A 13,890-nucleotide genomic window follows, 5' to 3' on the forward strand; every position below is an offset into this window, starting at 1 on the left:
AGGTGGATGGCTATAATGATGGGGGAACATATGTGTGCCTGTCTGAGGAAAGTGGCCCACGTAGGGACAGTGGTGTTGCCCTGAGGTGGTACTTGGGGAAATCCTTCCCAATGAAGAGTGATGAGAATCCTCAGGATAATGTGTTTGTCAAGAAGGAACAATAGGTCATTTGGAAACCTGTTGAAGGACAGATCCCTAGTGGCATTTCCCATCTCATCTACAAAGTAATATTCTTATCCCCTGTTACCTGCATTGAAATCTTAAAAGTTAGAGCCGCAAAGAAAAAACCATTCTTCACGAAGGGATCTGGGAAGTAGCGGCAGAGAGGAAACCACTGATTCCAGGAGGAAACCCCTCCATATTTTTTCTCTGCACCTGCATCAGGGTCTGGGCCCTTGTTCATTGGATCCTGAGTGACTCCTGGTGTCCTGAGCTTCCCCTGGTAGCCGTAAGAACCTCCTGAAGTCCAGCCCCTCTTGTCCCACGCAGAGAGATTTGTGTCTGTGCTCTCACTGACCTCGCCTCAGAGTGCATCTTGCACAGTAATTCACAGCTTTGTCCTCAGTGGTTACGGCGATCAGCTTCAGGGGAAACTGCTTCTTGGACATGTCTCTGGAGACAGAGGTGCGGCTCTTTAGCGACGTTTTACAGTCTGTGTTCCCATGATAATGTATATCTCCCATCCACTCCAGCCCCTTCCCTGGAGGCTGGAGGATCCAGTCCCAGCATTATCTCCTGGCTGTGATGGAGATTCCAGAGGCAGCACAAGTGAGAGTGTGTGTCTGTGAGGGCTGCACCAGTCCTGGACCAGACTCCTGAGCTGCACCTGGGACAGGAAACCTGGGGACAAGGAGAATCACTCCCTGCCGGTGATGTCCAGGGAGAACCATCCCCATAGACCCAGGTCTGACATTCGGACACTGAAATACACCTTTTATTTTCACACTCTGACATCTCTTAGTTCATAAACAGCTTGCACATGAATCCACATCTCCTATTCTTCCACCAGGAAGCCAACCCAAGGCACGAGACTGTTCACGAGATCTGTCTATCCCAAGTTTGTTAGTGCTCTTTATTATCATGAGTCTTTCAAATAAATATTAAAAGATGTGACCATTATTTCCAAACATTGTTCCACCCCTTAAAAAATGCATTAGATATACTCACAATGGCCAAATACTATCCTCATAGTTTTCTATAAGAATAATATTTGATGGCAAGTTTGGTGTAAATCAAATCCCAACCTTCCCAAGCTCTTATTTCCTTTAACTCAGGCGATTCCCATTTTACGTATAACTGAGTAACTCCAACGCACGGGCCTCTGGGCCATCCTTGATTCCTGATGGTCAAAGTTTTATGATGGTCTCTAAGGTCCTCAGTGCAAACACTTCTTTAAGCCAGGCCGGGGCATATCACAGAGAACTCCAGCAAATTATGTGAGGAAGATTCAGACATTTATATGAAGAATAGCTAAAAACAAATACAGTGACTATGCTTCTAAAAATTCCAGCATCAGCCCAATATCTACACAACGATGCAGCGCGATAACTGACTCATTTTCATGGAATCAGTTGTTAAAAAAGAAATTGGGGTCCAGATTCAGGAAAGTAGAGAGATGCCCTAGCTGAGCCAGCAAGCGCCTCCCGCCCCAGCCCCTCTGCCTACCCCTGGGCTGCCCTGTGGTCAGAGAGTCCTGGGCTCCCTGTGTGATGCACAGAGATTTCTCTATAAGATAGATGATTGGTGAATATGTTCCCCGAGTCTATGCTTGTTTTAAATTTGTTGAAAATATTTTTGAGCGAACATGTTTTAATTTCAACAAAGTTCAATTAATCAACACATTCTTGTATGACTCGTGATTTGACATTTTTGTTCTGACGTATCATCAGTGAACTCCTTGTCACCGAGATGATCTTCAATATTTCCTTGGAGGAGTTTAATTGCTTTATATTTTATATTTAGGCCCATTATTCTTTGTGAGTTAAATTTTGTGTAAATATTCATATATGCTCTGAATTTCCTTTTGAAGTCATTTCCATATATACAGAAATGGACAATTGTGACTGCACCATTTTGGGAAAGACTATACCCTTTCTACCAGATTGATTCTTTCAACTTTGTTGACAACATTTGTATGAGTCTATTTCTGGGGTTTCTAATTTGTTTCTTTGATCCATCCGTCTTCCCCTCACCAATTTCATGCAAGTTTATTGACTGTAGCTTTGTGATCATTCTTGAAATCCAATAAGATGACTCCCCCGCCGTTCATCTTCTGTTTAGAAATACTTTGGCATTTCTAGCCATTTTATCATTTCAAACAAGTCTGATTACCAGGTGCTTGCTATTTATAAACTGCTACTATGTGTTTTCATTTGATTTTGTTGAATCTGTAGATCAAGTGGAACAGAATTGACATCTTCACAATAGCGAGCCCTCTGATTAGTGATTTTCATATATGTTTCCATTGATTAGGTCTTCTTTAATTTATTTCATCATCTTTTATTGCTTTGCCCCATAGAGATCAAGGAAGTATTTTCTTATATTTCATTCTAAGGAATTTGGTTAGAACTGTTGAAAATAACACTGCACCAACTGGCTTTCTCACCAGGCGTGCGTGAGTGTTCCATTCATTGCAAATCCTCTCTGAAGCTGACAGTGTTGGTTCTACTGGATGTGCAGTGTGTGCATGTGTGTGCGCGTACATGTGCGTGACAATGATAGCATTCTGTGAAACAGAGTCATTATTTAAGGGCGTTAAGGTAAGTACACAGACCTGGTCCTTGACGGCCACATGAGATGAATAGAAACATGTGAGGTTCCTGGATGCTGCCCCTAAGGCCAGGCCAGGACTTCCACTCTTCCTCCTCTCTCACCCTGAATTTCTCTGGGCTGAATTTTGCTGAGGGGATGGATAAGTTATTAAAGAATGATTTTCCATGAAGACTCAAATACTTCACAGAAATCAAGAGGTTGAAGCACAGGGAGCTCTCTCATGGGTCAGTCAAATGGTCACAGAATGAGCATGAACATAAAGGTGTAGGCTGGTCTGGCCTGAGGTTCCTAGTAACGTAGCAGACCCCAGGTCTCATATGCCAGGTGCTGGGGGACTGAGTAGACAATCTTAACCTCACCTCCTGGTGTGGCTGCAAGCTAGTTCAGGCCTCCTTCCTCTCTGACCTCCACTGCCACAGCTATCTTCTAATTAATCTCATTGCAGGGGTCAAAGTGGTCATTCTACAGTGTAAAGCAGTTGATGTAACCTCCCCTCATCCAGGTATCTGTCGTCCTCCCAAGAGCCTTCCAGAATTCTTTCCTGAGATCCTAGGCCCTCCCTGTATTCCGAGGAGGAAAGTCCTTGGTTTCTGACTTGGAGCTGGGAGTGTTTCCTAGGGTTTCCCTTTAAAAGGTGACCTCTGTCCAGTTATTGGATCAAACTATGCCACATGCCTGTACATAAGAAATGGGGAACAGGGTTCCATCGGAAAATGAGTCAAGAAGCTTCCAATATTGGCGATGTGCAAAAATTCCCCAACATGTGTCATTTAAACCAACAAGAGCTATTTACATTGTTTGGCACCCTCTACTCTGCGAGCAGCAGGCCCTCCCTGCCCCATGCATTGCTCACTGTGAGGGTCCCAAGGACAGTGCGCATCTACTTCTCAGATGCACACTCACCTGTCTGCAAGCAGGCCCTGGCTGTGGGCTGGAAGCTCAGCCAGTGCTGAGGGCTGGCCCGGATCCACTTTGTGTGGACATTTCCATGAGCCTGACTTCCTCCCAGCAGGGGACAGGGCCTCTGAGCAGTCCCTGCTTCCTGGTCATTCCTCAGGGCGATCTCTTACAAACTCAGCCACCATTTAATACGTGATTCCAGCAGTCGTGCCCCGAAGGATTTGCCTAACTGACTTGCAAACTTACGTCTACGTAATAAACTGCACATGAATTATTGCAGTAGCGTCACTTATAATTGACAAACGCTGGTGCCAACAAAGGCCTTCTTCAATAGGTAAGTAGATAAACTATGGGCAGTGTATTAATAAAATGGGATTCATTCAGCAAATTAAAATCTAAACCAGAGTACCATAAGCAGACATCAATGAATCCTAAGTGCACATTGGTAAATAAAATAAATAAGTCTGAAAATGCTACACATTGTATGATTTCATTTGCTTGACAGGCTGGAGAGGGCAAAATTATAGATAGAGTATATCGATCAGTTTCCACAAGGAATCTGGGGAGAACTTATTTGATAGGTGAAACACAGATGACATTTAAAGATGGAGAAACTCTTCTGTGTAAAATTGCACTGGTGGATGTATGATACTATGACTTTACCAAAATGCATAGAATGTTATACTACAAAGACTGAACCTTATTGTTTAGAAATTAAGAACTAATTTAAAAGTTCAGAGATTCAATGATACTATATCCAGTCTCTATAAATGTTTTGTGATGTCATTATGAGTATGTGGGTCACCTTGACTGAAGAAGATGGGAGAAGGTGGTGCTGACCTAAGCAGCACTGCAAATGAAGGGAACCTGCAAGCCTAAAGTCTACAAAATGGTCCGTAAGTACTGGACTCCAGTTGATAATGATGTTTCCAGCAGGGGTTCAGGCTGGCAATCCTACACCACTCTACATGTGGAGTTGGACAATGCAGTAAACACACGGCACATTGTGCAGCCATGTTTCCCACTGTTGGAGTGGAGAGTAACACAGAAGCAAGGCAGAAAGGCTGGAATTATCCAGGTCATATTGCACTAGGATTGGAGACTTGGATTGTTCTCATATTTCCCTCAATATAGGTACAGAAGTTTTGATACTGAAATAGTTGTTGGTATGTGTGTGTCTACATGCACTAGGGTACTCAGATGTATTTCCAAGTTCTGTTAGCTGAGAAGTTCTAGAGGCAACACACCAGACAATGACAGGACACCCAGCACCAACATCCCAATATCCAGCATCTCAGTTCCTAAGACTATTCTCCCAAAAACAAGCTGTGCTCCATCTGAGAAATGGCTGAATCTAGGGCTGGAAAAGAGAACACAACAGACCAGCCTGCAGATTCTTGTACTACCAAAAAGTAAGGAAGAGTTCCAAAGTGGATGGGACATGACATCAGCAACACGGCAGAGTGAGCTGACTTTTGACTCTCTCCCCTCCAAACTACAACCAAAAAACTAACAACTGAATTTCAACCAATAATTCTAATAATGAAGAGATCGTCAGAGACCCACAGCAGCCAAACAACGGAGGGCAGAGAGGCTAGAGCCGCCCTTGGAGGAGTTGGAACGGGGTAAGAGAGAACTTCTCTCCCTCCTAGAGACTGTGATCACCTCCACAGGTGAGGGAAGGAGTGTGGGAGATTGCGTGTCCCAGGATCGTCCACCACTCCCACCGCCCATGCAGTGGAAACCCGCTAACGTGGGAAAGCTTTCGAGTGCGGGGACCCCATCAAGCCAGGGCCCCAGGAAACCAGAGAGCAAGAGCTGATGGGAATCCAGGTCGGCGGGCGAGAGAAAGTGCCCCTCCTCCCCCAATGCACTGTGTGCCCCGCCATCATGGCTGAAGGCAGGGGGCTCAGAACGTGTGGCTCTTGACCCCCATCTAGTGGCGACAGGCTGTACCTGAAACAAAATAATAGCATCGTGTGCAAAAACCGCTCCTCTACCAGCCAGCAAATTTATGAAAGCTCCAGACCAGAAGGAAAACAATAAAAACACAGAAATAAGTCCTGAGGACTTGGAAATATGTAAACTAAGTAAAAATGAGTCCAGAGTAGCTATCACCAAAAACCTCAATGAGGTAAAGGAAAATATAGAGAAACAAGTCAACGAATTCTGGAGTTACTTCACAAAAGAGATCGAAACTATAAAGAAGAATGAATCAGAAATACTAGAGATGAAAATTACAATGGATCAGATAAAACAGAAGATGGATTCCCTGAATGCCCATGTAGGCATCATAGAGGACAAAATTAGCAGAATCGAAGATAGACAGGCTGAATGGCTCCAGAAAGAGAACTAAGGATTAAAAAGACTGAGGAAAATCTTCAAGAATTAGTGGACTGAATGAGAAAATGCAACTTAAGTATAATCGGAATTTCTGAGGGAGTGGAAAAGGAAAATGGAGCAGAAAGTGTGCTCAATGAGGTAATGGAAGAAAATTTCCCAAATCTAGGGATTGAGGGAGAAATGTGTGGAGGAAGCTTTCAGATCTCCTAGAATTGTCAATGTAAAAAGACCTACTGCAAGGCATATAGTAGTAGAAATGGCAAAAATGACTGACAAAGAAAGAATACTCAGGGCAGCAAGACAGAAGAGAAAAACCTACAAAGGAACCCCTATCAGACGTTCTGCAGATTTCTCTACAGAAACCTTACAAGCTAGGAGAGAATGGAATGATATATTCAAAACTTTAAAGGATAAAAATCTTCAGGCAAGAATACTCTATCCAGCAAACATATACTTCAGATATGAGGGAGAAATTAAACATTTTCCAGACAAACAAAAGCTAAGGGACTTTGTAACCAAAAAGCCTCCGCTACAAGAAATCCTCAAGAAGGCTCTCATACCTGAAAAAAGAAAAAAAAGGGGGAAGGAGTCACAAATCACAGAGTAGGGAGACAAATAGATAGAATCAGAATGGGATAGCAAGTACTCAACTATAGCATTAGGATAAAGGGAAGGAAACCACCAAAGCAAAGATAATTTTATCACTCTAACCACAAACTCACAACACTAGCCAGAATAAGATGAAAATAATAATTTAGGAGGGAAGAGGAAAGGGACTAAATCAGTCTAGGGCCAGTAAATAAGAGACCACCAGAAAATGGACTATGTTATACACAAGATTCTGAATACAAACTTCAGGGTAGCCACTAAACTAAAAAACAGAACAGAGACACAAAACATAAATAAGGAAAAATCTAAGAAACCCAGCATAAGAAATTGCAGAAGTCAATGGGTAGGCTAAAACACACAGGACAAGAGATAAAGGTAACACAGCAAAACCGGATAACAAGCAACAGAATGACAGCATTAAGCCCTCATGCATCAATACTCACCCTCAATGTAAATGGACTGAATTCTCCAATAAAAAGACACAGAGTGGCAAAGTGGATTAAAGAACAAGATCCAACAATTTGTTGCCTCCAGGAAACACACCTCAGCCCCAAGGACAAACACAGGCTCAGAGTGAAGGGGTGGAAGACAATCCTCCAAGCTAATAGCAAACAAAAGAAAGCAGGTGTCGCAATACTTATATCAAACAAAACAGACTTCAAAATAAGGCAGGTAAAGAGAGACACAGAGGGACAATATAATGATCAAAGGGACACTTCATCAAGAAGAAATAACACATAAATATCTATGCACCCAACACAGGAGCACCGAAGTTCATAAAGCAACTATTAACAAACCTAAAAGAAGATATTGAAAATAACACAATAATAGTAGGGGACCTCAACACCCCACTCACATCAATGGACAGATTATCCAGACATAAAATCAACAGAGAAACAGTGGAGCTAAACGAAAAGCTAAAACAATTGGACTTAATAGACATATATAGAACACTTCCTACAAAAACAGCAGAATACACATTCTTCCCAAGTGTGCCTGGAGCATTCTCAAGGAGAGACCATATGTTGGGAAACAAGGCAAGCCTCTACAAATTTTAAACAATTGAAATAATTTGACAAGCATCTTCTCTGATCATAATGCTATAAAGCTAGAAATTAATTACAACAAAAAAGCTGAGAAAGGCACAAGGATGTAGAGACTAAACAATACGCTATTGAACAAGCAACGGATCGTTGAAGAAATTAAAGAAAAAATCAACAAATACCAGCAGACAGATGAAAATGATAACATGCCATATCAACTCATATGGGATACAACAAAAGCTGTATTAAGAGGTAAATTCATCAAAATACAGGCATATGTTAACAAACAAGAAAAGTCCAAAATAAGCAATCTTAAACTACACCTAAGTGAATTAGAGAAAGAAGAACAAACGAAGCCCAAAGTCAGCAGAAGGAGAGAAATAATAAAAATCAGAGCAGAAATAAATGCTATTGAAACAAAAATGTCAGTAGAAAGGATAAATGAAACAAACAGCTGGTTCTTTGGGAAGATAAATAAAATTGACAACCCCCTAGCCAGACTTACAAAGAAAAAAGGGAGAAAGCTCACATAAACAAAATCAGAAATGAAAGAGGAGAAATAACAACAGACTCCGCAGAAATACAACGGATTATAAGAGAATACTACGAAAAATTATATGCCAACAAAATGGATAACCTAGAGGAAATGGATAAATCCTTGGACTCCTACAATCTCCCAAAGCTCAATAAAGAAGAAGCAGACAATTTGAACAGACCAATCACAAGGACAGAGATTGAAACAGCCATCAAAAGCATCCCAAATATCAAAAAGCCAGGACCATATGGCTTTCCTGGGGAATTCTACCAAACTTTCAGAGAGGATTTAATACCTATCCTTTTCAAGCTATTCCAAACAATTATGGAGGATGGAACACTTCCTAACACATTCTACGAGGCCAACATCATGCTGGTACCAAAGCCCGACAAGGACAGCATGACAAAAGAGAACGACAGGCCAATATCACTAATGAACATCGATGAAAAATTCTCAACAAAATTTGGCAACCCGAATCCACCAATTCATCAAAAGGATCATAAATCATGATCAAGTTGGATTCATACCAGGGACACAGGGATGGTTCAACATCAGCAAATCAATCAATGTGATACACCTCATCAACAAACTGAGGAATAAAAACCACGTGATCATCTCAATAGATGCAGAGAAAGCATTTGACAAGATCCAACAGCCATTTATGATCAAAACTCTGAACAAAATGGGGATAGAAGGGAACTACCTCAAAACAATAAAGGTCCTATATGACAAACCCACAGCCAACATCATACTCAATGGGCAAAAACTGACTGCCATCCTCCTGAGAACAGGAGTGAGACACTCTGTATCTAAGCTTATCTGTCACCTCTATCACCCCTCTTATTTAACATAGTCATGGAGGTTTTGGCCAAAGCAGTTAGGCAAGAAAAAGGAATAAAAGGAATCCAAATAGGGAGGGAAGAAGTGAAACTCTCACTGTTTGCAGATGACATGATCTTATATGTAGAAAACCCCAAAGACTCCATTGGAAAACTTTTAGAAGTGATCAACAACTACAGCAAAGTTGCAGGGTATAAAATCTATTTGCATAAATTGGTAGCATTTCTATACTCTAATAACGAACTAACAGAAAAAGACCTCAAGAACACAATACCATTCACAATCACAAAAAAAGAAAAAAATAACTTGGAGTGAATTTAACTGAGGAAGTGGAAGACCTATACAATGAAAATTACAAGGTTTTTCTGAAGGAAAGGAATGACGACATAAAGAAATGGAAAGACATTCCATGTACACGGATTGTAAGAATAAACTTAGTTAAAATGTCCGTTCTACCTAAAGCAATCTACAGATTCAACGCTATCCCAATCAGAATCCCAAAGACATTCTTTACAGAATTAGAACAAAGAATCCTAAAATTCACATGGGGCAACGAAAGATCCCACATTGCTAAAGCAATCCTGAGAAAAAAGAACAAAACTGGAGGCATCACAATGCCTGACTTCAAAACATACTACAAAGCTACAGTAATCAAAACAGCATGGTACTGGTACAAAAACAGGTGCTCGGATCAATGGAACAGAATTGAAAGCCCAGAAAGAAAACCACACATCTACGGATAGCTAATCTTCAACAAACTAGCTGAGGGCATACAATGGAGAAAAGAAAGTCTTTTCAACAAATGGTGCTGGGAAAACTGGAAAGCCACATGGAAAAGAATGAAAATTGACCATTCTTTCTCAGCATTCACCAAAATAAACTCAAAATGGATCAAAGACCTAAAAGTGAGACCTGAAACCATGAGGCTTCTAGAAGAAAATGTAGGCAGTACACTCTTTGACATCAGTATTAAAAGGATCTTTTCAGACACTATGTCTTCTCAGAGAAGGGAAACAATAGAAAGAATAAACAAATGGGACTTCATCAGAATAAAAAGCTTCTTCAAGGCAAATGAAAACAGGATTGAAACAAAAAAACAGCCCACTAACTGGCCAACAATATTTGCAAGTCATACATCTGACAGAGGCTTAATATACATAATATATAAAGAACTCACACAACTCAACAACAAAAAATCAAACAACCCGATCAAAAAATGAGCAGAGACAAGAACAGACGTTTCTCCAAAGAAGATATATGGATGGACAATAGGCACATGAAAAGATGTTCATCATCGCTGATCATCAGGGAAATGCAAATCGAAACTACCCTAACATATCACCTTACACCCATTAGAGTGACAAAAATATCTAAAACTAATAGTAACAAATGTTGGAGAGGTTGTGGAGAAAAAGGAACCCTCATACACTGCTGGTGGGAATGCAAACTGGTGCAGCCACTATGGAAAACAGTATGGAGATTCCTCAAAAAATTAATTAATAATTTCATATCTCCTATTTGGTTTTGGACTTGCGTCATGAATATACAAGAAACTTACAACTGAACAACAAAAAGAAGCAGCCTAATTCAAACTAAGCAAATTATCTGAGCAGACACCTCCTCGAATAAGAGATTAGAGGGTCATCGACACAATGTTTCATTAAGGGACAATAAAATAACACGAAATTGAGATACTGCTACTCAGCCATTACAAGGCTCAATTACACAGTTTTATGTGGTCTTTTTCTCTATTCAGTGTTTACTTCGTTACTGTAAATATTTGATTGTTCTCTCCAGCTCTGACAAAGTTGATTCGGGTGGTTTTGCTTGAGTCTTTTATTCCTGTGGAGGAGATGACGCTGGGAAATGCCTACATGACCATCTGCATTGGATTGGTTCCATTCTATTGAGTATGACTTCCTTTCTGACGTATACTGAGCAGTCAGACCTCAGCTCTACTGTGTCTCTGTGAAGCCAAAGTATTTCTTTAACTCATCACTATATGGTTTCCAAAATAGATTCCATTTTCTATGAGGTTTTTGAAAATGCCTCGGTGTGCTTTGAATCTATTTCTTGCCATATTTTCATTAAAAAACACTCTATAAATTCCCAATCTTCAATATGTTTTTCAATTATATCTCTATCTTCTACTTCTAGGACTGAAAAAAACTTTTCTTTTTTTTCTCAGCTTTTTATTTATTTCGCATGTTTTTTGTTTTATTTTTTCTTTTATCTCTGACATTTAGACTATAGATATTTTCTGGACTATTATCCTAATTAATACTTTAACCTCACAGATGTCTACTCTGCTTCCACATCATTTCTGTATTAGTTTGCTAGGGTTGTCATTACAAACTTACAAACCGGGTGGCTTAAACTACAGAAATTTATTTCTCATTATATGGACTATGTGGGCCCAAGATCAAGGTGTCATCAGGTTTGGTTTCTCCTAAGTCCTTTCTCCTTTGCTTGCAGATGGTCACCTTGTCACTGAGTCCTCAGATGGACTCTTCTCTGTGTGCATGTGCACCCCTGGTGTCTCTGTTTCTCCACTTTTCCTCTTCTTACAAGATGGCAGACTCCTTGACCATACTTTAGCCAGGCTCCTCAAAATGCTCTTCGCAACCATGTGTCAACGTTTGGCCTCCGCATCCATCTTCCTGGTCTTGTTTTATCAAGATCCCTGATGATCAGGTTAATGAGGATCCCCACCCTTGACATCTGCTCATCCTCTCATTGATCAAATTCCTCATCCCCGTTCTCTCCAGGTGAAATCTGACCGCCTGCACTCCCTTCAGAAAAAGCATGTGGAGCCGGTCTTGCGAGAAACCCTGATTTGATGTCTCCTCTTCATAATTTTATATCCACTCACCACTTCCTGCTCTTTGGCCAGAAACCTCCAGTTGTCCATGTTGTGTTGGCATTGATCCTGGTTTCCAGGACTGCCTCCAATACACAGTGAGTTTTGTCTTCCTGTTATTTGGAAGTAATTTTTATTTGATACGTTAGCAGAGAGCTCATGGTCAAGGGCAGTATAATTTGTGCCTGAAAGAAGTTTATGTAACATATGCATTTTCTCCTTAAGGCACTTCCCAGCCTTTCTGTGCACATGGACACTGGCCAGCACCTCAGCACTATGCACGGGAGCCACTTTAAACAGGGAAACTGCCCACTACAAGCACTAAAATGTGAAAAACCTAGTCCCAAGTTGAGCTCAAAGGAACTTCTTTACTTGATGGAGCTGAAACCAGAAGGCAGAGAACTGCCTTTGTGACCTCACATTGGAATGTGCCTGTGCTGTGTGACTCAAATTACTAGCCACAATGAACATTTCCATGAGTGACTGCAAAAATAACGACAGTTTTCTTTTAAGGAAGGAAATACAGTTTAGTGAGGAAGTGAATTAACAAATATGGAATCTGTGAATAATGAGGGTCCTTGTGTTTCCAACACCAGGACACTCTGGCCTTAGAAGTCTTCACCAGGGCACATTGCACAGACCTCAACCTATTTGTGCAGTGCTAACAATGCTGGAGGGTGGGGCTCCTCTTGCCCTCTGTAAAATTGAAGCATGAAAGACAATTATATATGTGATTTAAAATCCTCTAGGGCTCCTCAGCATACTCACCAGGATCCACGACTACAAATTCTACTTGAAACTATGGTGACCTGAGTAATGTATGAAGCTCCTTCAAGCAGAAGAAAAATAAAGGGGAATATCTAACCTTAATTTCTTAGTAAATATTAATATTATATTCTGAATGAATCGTAAAACAAAGTGTTGACACAATAGGACCTAGGAGAGGGTCCCTGGTGGAGTTTCTGGGCAGGAGGAGGAAACCACAGATTCTAAGCAGGAAAGCCTCCCAGCCTCTCCCTGCACCTGCTCCTGGGCTCAGCCCTGCACTGGGTGGGTCCTGAGCACCCCCTGGTGTCCTGAGTCCTTTGCAGCTCAGCCCCTCTTGTCTCCCTGCAGGAAGTTTTTGTCGGGGCTCACACTGACTTCCCCTCACTGTGTCTTTCGCACAGTAATAGACGGCCGTGTCCTCGCCTGTCAGGCTGTTCAGCGTCAGATAAACTTGGCTCTTGGAGGTGTCCTTGGTGATGCTGGCTCGGGACTTCAGGGCTGGGTTGTAGTTTGCACTTGCACTACCATATATAGCACCAACATATTCCAGCCCTTTTCCTGGAGCCTGGCGGACCCAGCCTACAGCATAACTGCTCAAAGAGAATCCAGAGACAGTGCAGGTGAGGGAGAGGGTCTGCGAGGGCTTCACCAGGCCAGGTCCTGACTCCTTCAGTTGCACCTGGGACAGGACACCTGCGGACAGAGAGAAACACAGTAAGTCATGCGGTCAGACTCAGTGTCCCCATATCTTCATGTCTGAGTCCTTGATTCACTCACATCTAGGAGCGGCCACCAGAAAGAGGAAGAACCACAGGTGATTCATGTTCTTGCAGATGAGATTCATGACTCCCTGAAAATATTTTCAGGGTGAGGAGGAACCTGAATTTAAGTGACTGTTTACACCTTGTGACCTAAGTGGAAATTTGCATGAGGCAGTTGCCTTTCTATAAAAAGGAGAAGGAAACTAGGAGAGGTCCTAGTCTCTTGGGCTCCCCCTGGGAGGAAGATGCTGACCCTGCCTTCAGGGAACTCAGTCTTTTTTCTCTTTTTCTTTCCTAGCACAGTTGATATGGCCATCAGAGCCCTAATCCTGCTTTTTAACTGTGCACCACTGAGTGTCTGCAAGAACAACATGAGCCCCAGGACTCAGGGTGTGCACACTGAGGAATGTCCAGCCCTTCACCTGACCACAAACAGACAGGCAGTGGAAGCTGCCCAGC

The 13,890-nt window shown here is 41.8% G+C and overlaps 1 gene segment (V, D, J or C); it reads right to left on the reverse strand.

The window, feature by feature from the left end:
• Window positions 1–13,552, reverse strand: part of LOC102150085 (Ig gamma-2 chain C region-like) — a 550,048-nt gene extending 536,496 nt beyond the window's left edge. Inside the window, 2 exon segments of the C gene segment in view lie at window positions 13,056–13,363; window positions 13,448–13,552. Coding sequence covers window positions 13,056–13,363; window positions 13,448–13,514 — 375 coding nt within the window.
• Between the last annotated feature and the right edge of the window lie 338 nt (window positions 13,553–13,890).

The sequence above is a fragment of the Equus caballus genome, chromosome 24 (assembly GCF_041296265.1).
Source record: "Equus caballus isolate H_3958 breed thoroughbred chromosome 24, TB-T2T, whole genome shotgun sequence".
NCBI classification, from domain to species: Eukaryota; Metazoa; Chordata; class Mammalia; order Perissodactyla; family Equidae; genus Equus; species Equus caballus.